The sequence below is a fragment of the Dipodomys spectabilis genome, unplaced genomic scaffold (genome assembly GCF_019054845.1).
Source record: "Dipodomys spectabilis isolate Male_0828 unplaced genomic scaffold, ASM1905484v1 ptg000772l, whole genome shotgun sequence".
Lineage (NCBI taxonomy): Eukaryota > Metazoa > Chordata > Mammalia > Rodentia > Heteromyidae > Dipodomys > Dipodomys spectabilis.
Genome location: NW_024871449.1, coordinates 272,156 through 287,500, shown reverse-complemented (window position 1 = coordinate 287,500; position 15,345 = coordinate 272,156). Strand labels below are relative to the sequence as shown.

Here is a 15,345-nt window from a genome sequence, read left to right as displayed (position 1 = left end):
GGTTCGATTCCTCAGCATCACATAAGCAAAAAGAAAAAAGCCGGAAGTGGCGCTGTGGCTCAAGTGGTAGAGCGCTCGCCTTGAGCTGAAGAGCTGAGCGCCCAGGCCCAGAGTTCAGGCCCCATGACCGGACCCAAAAAAAAAATCTAAGGGACAGGCCTTGAGTTTTAGGCATATTACCAGAACCGGAGAGGGGAATGGGGACATAAGAGGATGACACCAGGGGTAAAGGACCCAGATGGGTGCAGGAGGTCCTCTGAGGCCACCCAGCTCATGGGGGCTGGTGAGGGTCAGTCAGTGGGAAGTGGCAGAGCCACAAAGAAAAGGCCACTGAGAGGCGGAGCTAACGGGGGCTGAGGGCAGCACACATGGTCCCTTCCAGCCCCTGCTGCCATGGAGTCTGGATACAGGACTTCTGCACTCTCCCTTGGGGTAGAAGCTAATGAAGAACACTTAGCTGTGCCCATCAGGGAGGTAAAAAGGAGGCAAAGATTCAGGGGCATGGACTCTTCCAAACACTTTTGAGCACAAGGACCTATGGGCAGCAGTGTACAGCTCAATCCTGTCAGGGCTTCTTACCCAAATGAGTGCATCAGATCACCAGGCCAGGGCGCTCAGCACGGCCAGAGCGCTGTGGGGCCCCCGAACACCAGTGGCGAGCAAAAAAGATGGGGGAGCAGTGCTGTAGCTGGCCCAGGGACTGTTAAGAGCAAAACTGATTCCCCATCACCATGGAAACCAATGGCTTTTTTTTCAATAAATAATTGGTCATTATGCAGACACCAGGGAATAAATTCTAGGAACAGTCACCTGTTCCACTCTGGAAGACAGAGAAAAACCACCATTTATGCTTTTAGCTTACAATTGAATAAAGGTTAAAAAAAAGTGAGGGTCAAATTCAAGGTGGGGCTCAGGTTCCCACAGGAAAAGGATCATCCTCCTGGAGGAGGGACAGGGACATTTCACAACCACACGACCGCTCAGTCATGTTCTACAGTCTCCTGTCACAGGCCGCCCCGGCAAGCTCCTGACAAACCCTTTAGCTTCACCGCGGCCCATGTCACAGGAGAAAAGAAGGGATGGGTGCCCGCAGCCACAAAGCTCAGCAAATGGGGAGCGGGGGCAGGAATCTGAGCATCTGGTACATGTCCTTAACCTCTGCCCTGCCCGCAGTGAGGAAGGTCACCCGTGTCAGCCCCGGAAAGGCAGAGCCCTGAAGATGGGGCTTGTGGGGGAGGTTCAGAGCTCCAGACTGCTACCATGCAGCCGGCACTCCTGTCGCCATTGCCTGTTCTCAAGCACCTGAACCCCAAAGTCAGCAGGAACTCCCACTATCCACCACCATACCAACTCCTCTCTAACCAGCCGGCCCCCAGCCCCTTGCCTCCTCCTCCAGGTCTCCTCCAGTTTCTAATTACTAAGTCACCTGGAGCATTTCCAGGCTGCTCAGCTCAGATTTGTCACAGGAGCAGGAGGAGGCCACAACAGTGGCTAAGAAAGTAGGTTCCAGGCCGGGCACCAGTGGCTCACGCCTGTAATCCTAGTCACTCAGGAGGCTGAGAGCTCAGGATCCTCGTTCAAAACCATCTCAGGCAGGAAAGTCTGGGAGACCCTTATCTCCAATTAAACACCCAAACAAAGACTAAAGTAGAGCTGTGGCTCAAGTGGTAGAGTGCTAGCCTGAAGTACAAAAGTTCAGGGACAGTGCTCAGGCCTTTAGTTCAAGCCCTAGGACTGGTACAACGGGGCGGGGGGGGAGGGGATCAGAGAGGAAGGAAAGAAGGAAGGAAGGAAGGTTCTGCCACCATGTGCCCCAGCCTGGCACTCACAGAGACTGCAGTACTGGCAATCTTCCTCATGCCACCCGGGAGAGCCATATCCAGACCCAGTGTGTCTGAGCTGGCCAGCACAGGAGACCTAGAAACATACCTAGAGCCTTGGATGCTGTTGGAAAGTGCTGGGTTCAAATCCCAGGCCTGGCACTTCAGCTGAGTGACCAGACAATGACTTAACCTTGCTGGGCCTACTCTTGAATTTGGAGACAGGACATATTACTTTTGGCAGATGTGATCAATGTGAGCATAATGGGAACACCCTCCTATCTCAGACCCAGTCTGGTTCATAGGCAGGAAGCTGGAAGGAGCCTGGGAGCCAGGGGTCCCACGTTACTGGGGATCCTGCTCTGTTCAAGGTTCACAGACCAATAATCAGGTCCCGCAGGGGTTGTCCTCCTACCACAAGGGTGAACGTGTTGAATGACACCTTCCTGACTGCAGACAGACCACCAGCCGTGGGGTGCCCTGCCGCACCCACAGCTCTGAGCAGAGGCCCCAAAGCACTGGCCCTGTGCAGCAGTGCACACAGAGAAGGCAGCCTCACCTGTGGTTCAGGATGCGGTGGATCATCATCCACTCTGGCTTGATGCCGTAGCGATAGAAGCGCTCCTCCATCTTGGCATACAGTGGGTCCTTGTTCTTCCTCTTCTCACTCTTGCCGTCCTCATCGCCAGAGCCATAGTCGAAGGGCGGCGGCTCATCCATGTCATTCTTTCTTTGGTAGTTGCGATACATCACCGTGTGGTAGAGCTCCAGCTGTTCGTGGAAGGTGTGAATGTTAGAGAGGGAGGTGGGGGTACCCTGTGCCACCCACCCCAGTTCACGCCCCCCAAGCCCTCTCCCAGGCTTGTCAGACAACCCTCCCTCTCCACAACTCCCAACCGTGTCCTTCCCTCTAACCCAGGAGCCTCACCTGCAGCTCCTTCACCCAGGAGCAGTGCCAGTAGGAGAGTCCAGCCCACTTGACAAAGAACTCTCTCTCTGGGATACCCTCCAGGGGTTTGGGTGGGGGCATCTCCGACTCCACATCTGGTCCTGGTAGCCCCACCATGAAAGGGGCTGGGGGCTCTGTCCACCGCCAGTGGAGGATCCGCTGGACTTTGCCCTTCAGTGGGGGACACTGTGGAGGAAGGAGGGTCCCCCCCAAGTTCAGGGCTTAGCCACAGGACCTCACCCTGAAGCTGCTATGACAGCAGGACACAGGCTCCCCAGTCAGAACAGCACCCAGTGACCAAGGCCCCATGCCCTAGCCACAAGTGGTATGCATGCAGGAGGCAGGCACTTGGGGGTGGGGGGTCTCCAAGTTGGCCAAGGCAGGAGGACAGGTCTCCCCTCTGCCCAGAACACACCCAGGACCGCAGTGAATGCTGGCCCCCATAGGGCTGCTAGCTGGCAGAGAAGTACAACAGGCACACACCACCTCTTGTGCACCGCAAATGCTAGCCTGGGATGGCTCAGAGCAGCCCTGGTGGAGGGGCTTTCACATCCTGGATGGACTGGGGCAGAGATGAGAGACTGAGGAAGTAAGCTCTGCCGGGATGTAAGACAGGCCCCCGCTCTGCCACTGCCTGCCCCCTGCCTGTGTACACACTGCCTGTACCTGTTCGGCAGTACTTCTCAGGACTGTTGGCATCAAATCACTCATGAAAGCTCTCTGGAGGTATAGTGGCCACCACAAACCCCAGAGCCAACCCTGCTCCAGTCTAGATAAGAGCAAAGGTCCACAGACAGAGCAGGGAGAGGCAAGAAATGTTTCTTCCACTGACAAGGAAGGTCCCATTCTACAGGGAGGAACCCAAGAGGATTTTTTCCCCCCACCTCAGGGGACTTTAGGAGAACAAAGAAAGTTGTGCCCATGAAGAGGGCCTCCCCAGACCCCTACACAGACCCAAACATGCATGCACACCCAGACACAGGCACACCACAAGACACAAGTGCACATGTACATGGGTGTCCGAGGGCTAGTTCTGCACAGCCCAGACCTGGGGAGGGGGGATCACCAGTGGGTGAGGGGGTGAGAGGATCACTCAGAGCATGGGCCTTCCACATGCCTACAAGGACTGGGATCAAGGGGTGGGAGTGTTGGGGAACACTCCTCTCTCCCCAAGGAAACAGAGGTTCTAAGGTTCTAGGGGGACAGGCTCCTGATCTCTCACTACTGAGCCTTGGGACAGGAGCCAGTGCAAGGTGGCCCTGGGTAGCTGGTTCTGCTGCTATGTGGTTTTAGGCAGCACACCACTTCCCTAAACCTGTTTTATCCTCTGAAAAATGAGAGTAACAGGACTGGAGATATAGCTCACTGGCAGAGAAGTTGCAGCACCCTCCCCAAAATTTTTTAAATGAAAATAGGAATGAACAAAAAGCTTGGCAGGTGAACTAAAAGAATGCCATGTGTGGGAGGCCCTTGGTGCAGAGTAAAAACCAACAACGATGTGGATATTAATTTAGGAGCAGAATGAGGTGGGCAGGGCCTTGAGCGAAGTGAGCACTTTTTTCAGGGCGGGCTGGGAGTGGGCGTGGCCTGGGCCAGCAGGTGCCTCTAGAGGCTTTGTGGGGTAGGGTGCTCCAGTAGCCAGGGGGCGGGGTGTTTGTGAGCAGTGGGCGTAGCCTTGCTAGCAGGTGCTACAACCTTCGATGAAGGGTGCAGCGCTAGGCGCAGTCCCAAGGCCAGGGGGTGGGGCACGTGTTCCCTGGACAGGGCCTGGACAGGTCGTCGGCGCGGGTCGGGGCAGGTGTAACACTCACAGTACAGCGCGGGCAGAGCCATTCACCATTTGGGATCTCCGGCAGCGGCGGGTTGAGGCAGTGCAGGTGGTAGGAGGAGGGACAGGCGTCACAGCAGAGCAGCTCGCCGCCATCCTTGCAGACGCGGCAGAACTCCATGTGGTCATCTTCCTCCTCCTCACAGCCGCCCTCCTCCTCCTCCTCATCGTCGTCCTTTGGCTCCCACTGGATCCCCTCCTTCTCCTGCAATGGGAAGTCTGGATGGAGGCCCCAAGGCTGGGTCCCCTCCCCTGAGGACTGGACTCACCCTCCCCAGGGCACCTGCCTCCGGGTGATGGTGCACAGTTGGGGACTAGGCACCAGTACACCCTCTTTCAGCCCAAGACCTCCACCAACACTTACACAGTGAGGGCAGCTCCACTTGCCCTCCGGAGCCTTCTCCAGCTCTGGATCAAGGCAGACCAGGTGGTAGGCCCTTGGGCAGGTGTCACACAGGATGATCTCCCCTCCCTGCTGGCACACCTCACAGTAATCCTGGTGGTCTGTCTCGTAGCCATCACCATCATCAACTACAGTGAGGAGAGAGGCATTGATGGAAGGAAATCAATGCACAAACACCACCATCTCAGGCCAGATAGGCAAACGGCACGTACTTAAACAGAGGGATGGGCGGAATGGGTGGGTGAGGGACAGCTGACTGGATAATGGGTGGGTAGATTGATGGGTAGATGGATGAATGGGTGGGTTAGTGGGTGGATGGATGGATGGATGGATGGGTACATAGATGGATATGTATGAGTGGGTAGATGGAGAGATGGATGGATGGATGGATGAATGAGTTAGTGGGGATAGATGAATGGAAGGGTGAGCTGGTAGATTAATGGGGAGATGGATGGGTGGATAGATTAGTGGGTATATTGGTAGGTAGATTAATGAGTAGATAGGTGGGTCAATGATTGAATGACAAATGGATGGATGGATGGATGGCTGGATGGATGGATGAGTGGGTGGCTGGATGGAGGAGTTAGTGGAAAGATTGTTGGAAGAATGAGCTGGTAGATTAATGGATATGTGGATGGATGGATAAATTAGTGGGTGTATTAGTAGGTAGATTGATGATTGGATGGATAGGTGAGTCAATGATTGAGTGACAAATGGACAGACGGATGGATGGATGGATGGTTGGATGAGTGGGTAGTGGATGAATAGGTGGAAGGATGGACCAATGGGTTGAACAAATGCTGGAGAATGCCTAAGGTAGCAAGAATGAGGATAGAGGATATATAAAAGGAATGAAAGTGGGGAAAGGTGAGAGTGGAGGAACAGACCGATGGACAGAAAGTTTAGACAAATGGGTAAACAGGAAAGGAGGGAAAGCAGGAGAGGATAGGATTGGGCTTGGGGACTCAATGGGTGGATGGTGGATGAGCTTAAAAAGTGCTTTGTCCAGTACCTACTTTGCTAATGCCTTGGATTCCTAATTCCCACGCCCAGAGCAGGATGCACCCTCCCCGCCCCCCCCCCCAACAGAGATGAAGGCACAGATCAACTGCCCAGCCAAGGCTAGAAGAGGCTGAGGCTTGGAGATGACCTTCCCCTGCTTCCCGGGGAGGGGGGGACTCTACCCCACCCACAGCAAGAGCCCCAAGACCCTCCCAGAGGACCACAGGAGGACCACAGGAGGCCTACTCCTCTTCTTCTTGCGCCTTCTCTTGCTCTTCTTGCCCAGGGCTGCAGAGCACTCAGAGCGCACTGACGAGCTGTGGATGCTGGCACTGTCCAAATCGGACTCCTCCCGCTCATCCTCCTCACTCTGTGGGGAAGGGAGGCCTGTGTGAGCCAGGGTGAGCCCTGGGTAGTACAGCCCCTGGGATACAGCAATACCTCCAGACCCCATGGGGTGAGCTCCGGAGACACCACCCACCCTGAGGCAGCCATAGCCAGCGCAGTGTCCCTCCACACTCCAAGCCTGGTTCTCAGCCCTCCGACTCTCCCACATTTCCACTCCAACATACCCCCAGGTTCTACCCTTCCACTCTTCCTAACTCCTATGCATGCTGCACAGGGAAGCCCTAAGGAGCCCTCTACCAGTGAGTCTCCCAGATCTCTCTGACTGGACCCATGGCACAGCATGGTTCCAGGTCTGGTCTGTCCCATCGGCCTGGCTCACGGTGGCCTCCCTCCCGGGGAGCCTGCCTGCCAGCCAGGCTGCACCTGAAGAGCAGCCTGCCTTGGCTAAGCCCAAGGCTTGCACAGTAGGAGATAACAAACATCTTCTCAGGTGAGCTAGACTGCCAGGTCTGATTGGCCACCCCTTCTGCTCCACCCCCTGCTCCAGACAGCCAGACTTGAGACCTGGCCCCTGCCTCCGGGAGGAACTGAGGATGTAACTCCATGTTAAGAGCATCTGCCCCCAGCTTCCAGCTAGCTTTCTCCTCTGACCCACTCCAGGGCTGGGGGAAGGCAAGGAAAAGAGCTTCCCAATGGGATGAAGCAGGAGCTGCCCCCACACAGAGAAGGGAGGTCCCAGGGCTTAGGCTTGGAACTGGGATCGTGGAGTCAGGGAGAGTGGTCAGGGCTCCAGCTGGCCTGGCCCATGCCACCTCCCTGGGCATCACCCTTCCAAAGCCTCTCAGCTGACCTACCTGCTCCCTGGAGGGACCCACTGCTGTGGACCACAGACACCAGGACTGAGCTGGGTCCGCCCGCCCACAGCCCAAGCTAAGGAAGCCCCTAAAAGAATCGAGTCTGTACCCCTTACCAGATAGAAGGGGACAGTGAGGCCTGCACATAGAATGGAGAAGGGGGAGTGGCTCCCGCTGGTTTTGCAGAATGAACCAAGGGCCCGCACGCCATGATTATCACAGCCCTTCTCGTGTACATACACGCAGACACACATGTACGCACATGCACACGCACGCTCACCGAGGAGCCTTTCTTCCTCTTGTTGCTGATCCCTCCAAAGCGGAACTTGAGCCCAGCCACTTTTTTCCCCTTCCCCTTCTTCTTCCCATCTTTGGAGCCTTTGATTTTCTTCCTTACTCCAGGGCCTGGACATTGTGACAAGGGCTTCAGTGACCAACACTGCCACCAACTTCCCACTCCCCCCGGCCTGCTATATACCAGGGTGGGAGAGGTACATCCTTGTTACAAAGGAAAGCTAGAGACCGACTACATCCTTCTACTCCAGCCACTGGAATACCACAGACATGGACCATAAATGCCAGTACGGCCAGCTGCACTGGACTCAGCTCTTACCCCTCAGAAAGGAATACCCTCCCCCAAGGAACCTCCTAATCTCCACACCAGCAGGGCCACAAAGGAACACCTACCCACCATGATCCATGCCTAGACCCCCAGAGGATCACCCTGGGATATCCTGGAACCCTTTCCCTGGCTGCCAGCCTCCCAGGTCTAAGCAGCACAAGCATTACAACCCCCACTTCACTCTGCCAGTCACCCCAGGAGAGGCCTGCAGGTTTGATGCTCTGTATATGCCGCTGGCCACGGCACCATTAGCCACCTGGGGAGTAATATCCTCCCCAAGAAGGGGGTAGGAGTCATGCTCTACCAAAGTCGCCTCTCCCAGGCCTTCCCCAGCCACAGTGCACATAGGGCCACGGCTCTCAGGACTCAGCTGTACCCTGGGGCAGCACCACAGAAAATCTATTTCCATTTTTCAAGCTCTGAATAGGCAGCTTAGGAAATCAATAGCTCAGCAGCTGGAGTCCAGGAAAAATATCAAGTGAGGGGCCTGTGCAGGTGGGAAACAAGCCAAGGCCCCCTGGAGCTCCGGGTGACCAGGACACAGGACAGCAGGGTACAGACACACATCACAGGGCTACAGGGCACAGCACTGTCTCAGAAACAAAAGCTCCTTGGGGCTGAAATACAGGGTCTCCAGCCCTCAGTAAAACAACTCAAGAGGTAGAAGCAAGAAGATCACCGGGGCTGGGAAGGTGGCTCAGTGATAGAGTGCTTGCCTTGCATGCATGAGGCCCTGGGTTCGATTCCTCAGCACCACATAAGCAGAGAAAGCCGGAAGTGGGGCTGAGGCTCAAGTGGTAGAGCGCTAGTCTACAGCTGAAGAGCTGAGGGACAGCGCCCAGGCCCAGAGTTCAGGCCCCTCGACTGACAAAAAAAAAAAAGAAGAAGAAGATCACTAAGTTCAAGGCCAGCCAGAAAAAAGTCAGCAATACCCTACATCAAAAATTAAAAGCAGGGGGCTGGGAAGGTGGCTCAGTGGTAGAGCGCTTGCCTTGCATGCCTGAGGCCCTGGGTTTGATTCCTCAGCACCACATAAGCAAAAAAGAAAAAAAGCCGGAAGTGGCGCTGTGGCTCAAGTGGTAGAGCGCTAGCCTGGAGCTGAAGAGCTGAGGGACAGCGCCCAGGCCCAGAGTTCAGGCCCCATGACCGGACCCAAAAAAAAAAAAAAATTAAAAGCAGGCCAGGCACCAGTGGCTCACGTCTGTAATCCTAGCTACTCAGGAAGCTGAGATCTGAGGATCTCAGTTCAAACCCAGCCCAGGCAGGAAAGACCATGAGACCCTAATCTCCAATAAACCACCAGAAAATCGGAAATGGCGCTGTGGCTCAAGTGGTAGAGCGCTCCCCTCGAGCTGAAGAGCGCAGGGACAGCGCCCAGGCCCCACAGCCAACAACAACAACAACAAAAGTGCAAGGGCTAGTGTATAGCTTAAGTGATTGACCTTCTATCTAGCAAGAGCAATGCCCTGGCCTCGAGCTGAAGAGCTGAGGGGCAGCGCCCAGGCCCAGAGTCAAGCCCCTAAACGACAAAAAAAAAAAATTAAAAGCGGGGACTGGGAAGGTGGCTCAGTGGTAGAGTGCTTGTCTTGCATGCGTGAGGCCCTGGGTTCGATTCCTCAGCACCACATAAGCAGAAAAAGCTGGAAGTGGGGCTGTGGCTCAAGTGGTAGAGCGCTTGCCTTGAGCTGAAGAGCTGAGGGACAGCGCCCAGAGTTCAGGCCCCACTACCGACAAAAAAAAAAAAAAAGCACCAGGGCTAGCCAGGCATTGGTGGCTCACACCTGTAATCCTAGCTACTCAGGAGGCTGAGATCTGAGGATCTCGGTTCAAAGCCCACCCAGGCAGGAACGCCTGTGAGACTCTTATCTGGGTTCAATCCCCAGTAGTACTAAATAAATAAAGGTCAGGGCCCACAGGACGGCTAAGCAGCTGGTGGCTCCACCAGGGACAGCTCTAGAGGGATCAATGCCACTCACATCCCCGACCAGAACCTCTGCCCAGGTGGCTCCGTGTCCAGGCTCTTCAAGCCCGTTTCTCCCGCCCTCCTCTCTCCATCCTCCTGCCCTATCACTGAGCCATACTAGACCCCGACCTCCCTCCTGACCCTCCACTTCCTGCTCCCAATGTGCTTTCTGCAGCTGGAGGAGGCAAGAACTGGACACTTGTGCTGCCCTGCATACCTGAGAAAGCTGTCGTATGAAGGGGATGAGAGGGGCCAATGGGCTAACCTCGGTCTGCCCAAGCTCGAAGCCCAGGGCTGGAGCAGTTCCATACTGCAGCCCCTTCCTCCCCCTTCTCCATCCCTCCCCCTCCATGCCAAGTTACAGAGGGAGTAAAGGTAAAGCTACATGACCCAGAAGGCAGGCAAGCCAGAAGCTACAGCGCCCAGTTACTGCTGAGGAAGGCTAAGTCAGCCCAAGATGACACAAAGCACTAGATTCTCAATAAACACTATGGATGCCCCTGGCCGCCCAGGTCTGTCTGGGGCCGCCCCCTAGGCCCCAGGGGGCCTCTGTCAGGCAGGTCTCACTCTCCACCCACCAGCAGCCTTACCCTTGCCCTCTTTGGTCTTGGCCTTGCGGATGGGCATGGGCTGGGGCACCTGCTGGGGGCTGATGGCCAGAGGAGGGGCAATGGTGACCGTCTCCACAGCTGCAGCCACCGCCGCTGCCGCCGCCGCCGCAGAGCTGCCCTTAAAAGGGTTGTTGGCACTGAATTCCCGCCATTTGGCACCCAGGACAGTCATCATTTTGGACATAGGGATCTTTGGGTTCTTCTTGGCTATGAGTGGCCTGAAAAGGAAGAGATGAGAGGATGATGGGAGGACAGGGCAGAGGGCAGAGGGCAAAGGGCAGGGCCCACCCCTCCTTACACCTGCATGTGGCACCAGCCCCACATTCTTGGTTAGAAACTAGGTAGAAGTGGGGGAGGTAGTTATGGAGGCGGGAGGGAAGGGATGGTAGGGGAAAAACAAAGCAGGAGGAAACAATGCTCGATAGGAAATGTCCTCATTACCTTGCTCATGTAACTGTAACCTCTCTGTACAGTATTTTTACAATAAAAAACTTATGAAAAAAAATTAGGTAGAAAAGGGACAAAGGCTGGTAAAGGATAAAGCTGAAACAAGAATGTACCCCCCAAATACTTCCTGTTCCCTCTTCACAACGGGTGCTTTTACAATTGTGTTGTGGGCCAGAGAAGGGCCTGCAACCTGCCCTTTCATCAAGAAAAAGACACAAGAAGCCAGGCACTGGTGGCTCACGCCTGTAATCCTAGCTACTCAGGAGGCTGAGATCTGAGGATTGCAGTTCAAAGCCAGCCTGGGCAGGAAAGTCTGTGAAACTTTTTTTTTTAGTTTTTTTTTAATAGGCTTTTTATTGTAAAAATAGTATTCAGGGGGGTTCTGTGAAACTCTTATCTCCAATAAACCACCAGAAAACTGGAAGTGGCACTATGGTTCAAGTGGTAGAGCACTAGCCTTGAGCTGAACTGAGGGACAGCGCCCATGCCCAGAGTTCAAGCCCCACAACCAACAAAAAAAGAAAAAGACACAAGAAGCCAGGCACCAATGGTTCATGTCTATAATTCTAGCTACCCAAGAGCCTGAGATCTGAGGACTGAGGCTCAAAGCCAGTCCAAGCAGGAAGTCCATGAAACTCTTCTCTCCACCCAAAAAGAGCCAGAAGCAGAGCTGTGGCTCAAGTGGTGGTAGAGAGCCAGCCTTGAGCAAAAATAAAGTAAGGGACATCACCCAGGCCCAGAGTTCAAACTCCAGTCCCAGCACAAAAGAGAGGGGAAACAGAAAGAAAAGAAAAAGACCCCAAAAACCCAGGGTGGGCCCAGCCAGGGAAAGCCCAACCATCTGTCAAAATGGAGGGCCTGCCTTCCTCTCCCCCACTGAGAGAAGAGGTTAGTAGTTGACCTATCAGCCCTGGCTCACCCAGGGAACCAGGCTCTGTCTCTGTGCCCCGCCCCTGGTTTGATGCCTCCCTTGGAAGCACCATTCCCCACAGATGCCCAGCCATAGCAGGCTGCGCCCCCGCCCACCGGAGGAACTGGCTAAAGGCCTTGTAGTTGGTCAGCGTGTGGTAGTCCTCCTCGGAGAACAGATAGTCTACGTTGTCCAGGCCCCACTCTGCCATGAGCTGCCCTGAAGACTTGGGCTCCTGTGGAGAGAGGGGAACAGTGGTGCAGTCAGAAGGGGGGACCTGAGCCTGTCATGTTAGCTACTCAGGAAGCTAAGATTTGAGGACCCAGGTTCAAAGCCAGCCATGAGAGACTCTTATCTTCAATAAACCACTCAGAAAACTGGAAGTGGTACTGTGGCTCAAGTGGTAGAGTGCTTGCCTTGAGCTGAAGAGCTGAGGGACAGCGCCCAGGCCCAGAGTTCAAGCCCCATGACCAACAAAAAACAAAAAAAAGAAAAAGAAAAGAAAATGCCCTACTCAAACCCCAAGAATGGATGACACTACTGGGCCCCACAAAGCAGATACCTCTTGCTTCATTTCTCAGGCACTAGAGAGAGGTGATACACATAATAGTCTCCTGGGACTCTAAGGGTCCCCTGGCACTCAACCAGGCCTGCTTGGGAAGTTGGCTCTGTGACAGGTTGGACATGCTCCGGTGTGGGCTGCCCTCCCACGGCTGGCTGGCCCCCGTGGACATACCCAGCCATTCCCGAAGGCACGGGGCCCCACACGCAGCAGCAGGTGACTGATGGTATCACATATAACTCTGAACCACTCTCTGAAGCTAATCTCTCAGAACTATCAGCCCCTCAGCTATTACCAGTCCCAGACGACTCACAATCCACCCACCAACTAATGGGATCACTCTGGGTGTCAGGGCACCCCAGCAGGCACCGGGACTTTAGTCATTCATGCTCAGCGTGCTGCCTCACCTGCCAGCAACTCTGCTAATATTTATGGAGCGTTCATCTTTACACCCCTGGTGCTAAGGCTGCAAAGTGCACCTGATAACGTCAGGTCCGCTAGAGCCTTGGTTCGTTTCACTTTGTTCCCGTGTTTGTAGGCTCCAGGACACAACCAGGCTCACCTCCAACAGCTGCTCTGCTCTGGGTTTGGCGGGAATGCCCACTCAGGCAGAACAGACCATGCACTGAGGACCTCTGCCACAGAAAGCAGGGCTATCCTGCTGCGGCTCATGGCAAAGATTCCATTTGTTGCTTTACTTTCCCAAATGAGTCCAAGCAAGAGGTCCCTAACACCAAACTTGAGCTTAAACTATCAATCACTTTCTTCAGAAACAGCAAGCCGCACACTCAGGTGTTCAAGCTATTTCCCAGAGAGGCCAACCCATCAAAGAGATGCGCAGACACCTCAGTTTCAGCCATCATTACTTCAAATATGTCTCCCAGACTCGTGACTACACTATAAAACAGTGTCTACCATCCACGTGCACACATGGACACACACACATACTCAGGGCCCATGAGCCCACCTGTTTGGAAAGGACCATGGATTAGAGGTCAGAGAGCTGGAGAGTGGCTGGTAAAAGCTGCAGCCCCCCAACATGGCCCTGGTGGTTACCTTTAAGCATCCATCATCATTATCATCCTCGTCTTCATCCTTCTTCTTGCGTTTGGCTTTTCTCTCCTTCTTCTCCTTCAGTTTCTTCTTCCTCTTCTTGTTCGGGGAGTAGTCACTACCCTCACTCTCTGACTTCTCTTCCAGATCCTCCTCATTTTCTGATAGCTCATCATTGCTCCCCTGAAAAAGAGAAAGGGGGGACGGTGAGGGCCCCACATGTTCCAACAGAACCCAGGGCCTGGGCTGCAATACGGCCAGGTGGGTGAGCCCATACCTGGGGCCAATAACCATCCTTCAACTACTGCCCATGGCTCACCCCAGACCCAGCCAGAAGGACCCAGACTGCCTGAGCCAGCACCATTCAGACGTCTCATCCTCTGAGGGCAAATGCAGGTGAGGTAACAGTGAATGCGGGTGATGTAAGCCTCCTGTATAATCAGATTCCTCTCCCCCAGACAAGCAGCCTGCTTGGACGTCCCAGAGGCTAAGCTCAGCCCCATCTGTCAACTGTTTGGGACTGTAACTAGTGTTTCCACAGTGACACTGGGACCCAGGTACTCATGGAAGAGGATGTGGTGACCAGTGTCAAAACAGCTGCAGCTGGGACTGGGAAGGTGGCTCAGTGGTAGAGCGCTTGCCTTGCATGCATGAGGCCCTGGGTTCAATTCCTCAGTACCACATAAGCAGAAAAAAGGCCAGAAGTGGTGCTGTGGCTCAGGTGGTAGAGCACTTGCCTTGAGCTGAAGAACTGAGGGACAGCACCCAGGCCCTGAGTTCAAGCCCCATGACCAAAAAAATAAAAAAACAAAAACAGCTGCAGCTGGGTGCCTGTGACTCCACCTGGAATCTAAGCTACTCAGAGTGAACTTCAAAGCCAGCCAGGCAGGAAAGCCCATGAGACCCTTATCACCAATCAACCACCAAAAACCCAGAAGTGGTTTGCTGGGCACTAGTGGCTCACACTTGTAATCCTTGCTACACAAGGAGGCTCAGATCTAAGTATTGTGGTTCAAAACCAGCCCAGGCAGTCTTTGAGACCTTTATCTCCAATAAACCACTTAGGAAAAGCCAAAAGTGGTGCTGTAGTTCAAGTGGTAGAGCCCTAGCCTTGAAAAAAAGAAGCTGAGGGACAGTACGAGGAAACCTGTAACCACTGCAGAGCGCTTGCGCCACTTTTACCTGAGGGCCAGCTTGGAGGCTGCCCCTTCCAAGCCCGCCTTTTCCCCACCAGCCCTAGGAGACGTAATTTAGGCCACTCTTAAGCCTGGCTTCCTTGATTTAGTCTCCTGTCTGTACAGGCAGAAAATGGCCCATTTATATGGAGATAAGGGTGTCTATCGCCCAAGCAACGCCACCTGAAGGCTACTGCCCTTCGGAGACTAGCAGAGCCCCCTCAGCCCACTCCAGCCTGGTCTGTGGGGAGGGGCTGGCATTGTTGCCACAGTTACCAAGGCTTGTCACCCTACTGATTGCTATGAAAGGTTTTCAAGGTGAGCAGAGAGGCATAGGAAGAGAAGTGGAGATGAAAAATGAGCTTAGGAAACAGTGGTGGGAGAGGGGGAGACAGGAGGGGATGGAGACAGAAGGAGGAGAAGAGGCACAGCAGGTCTGCCTGGAGAATCCCAGGGAGCCCCCGCCGAGCTCTGCCCTTTCCAGCCATGCCACCAAGAGCTCATGGCTGCCTTTTCCGAGGAGAGCGCCTCCACACAGGCTCATCTCACGAGGATGCACAAGGTGACGGAAGCTTTCCCTCAGATCCAGATGCTCCCTGCGCAGGGGCCCACTCTCCTGGAGGCCCTGCTTGCTCTCGCCCGCCAGGCTTCCTGCCCTGAAGTCTCTCCATCCAGTAATCAGCACATCAGTGGCGCCAGCACTGGCAGAAGCAGAACCTCCTGGCTTTTCTAGATCCTACGTAGTTCCCGGAACTCTGACTTAGCCACACCAGGCCCCAGGGGCAGCTGCCTGAATCT

General features: G+C 54.6%; 1 protein-coding gene across 1 annotated transcript in view; it reads right to left on the bottom strand.

The window, feature by feature from the left end:
• Positions 1-15,345, bottom strand: part of Chd5 (chromodomain helicase DNA binding protein 5) — a 53,735-nt gene that overhangs the window by 22,993 nt on the left and 15,397 nt on the right. The window contains exons 3-11 of the mRNA XM_042672789.1: positions 13,376-13,555; positions 11,874-11,992; positions 10,380-10,618; positions 7,485-7,609; positions 6,249-6,372; positions 4,962-5,128; positions 4,581-4,802; positions 2,749-2,955; positions 2,380-2,591 (exon numbers count right to left, since the gene is read on the bottom strand). Of these exons, the coding sequence (XP_042528723.1) occupies positions 2,380-2,591; positions 2,749-2,955; positions 4,581-4,802; positions 4,962-5,128; positions 6,249-6,372; positions 7,485-7,609; positions 10,380-10,618; positions 11,874-11,992; positions 13,376-13,555 (1,595 nt within the window). The remainder of the gene's footprint in view (positions 1-2,379; positions 2,592-2,748; positions 2,956-4,580; positions 4,803-4,961; positions 5,129-6,248; positions 6,373-7,484; positions 7,610-10,379; positions 10,619-11,873; positions 11,993-13,375; positions 13,556-15,345) is intronic.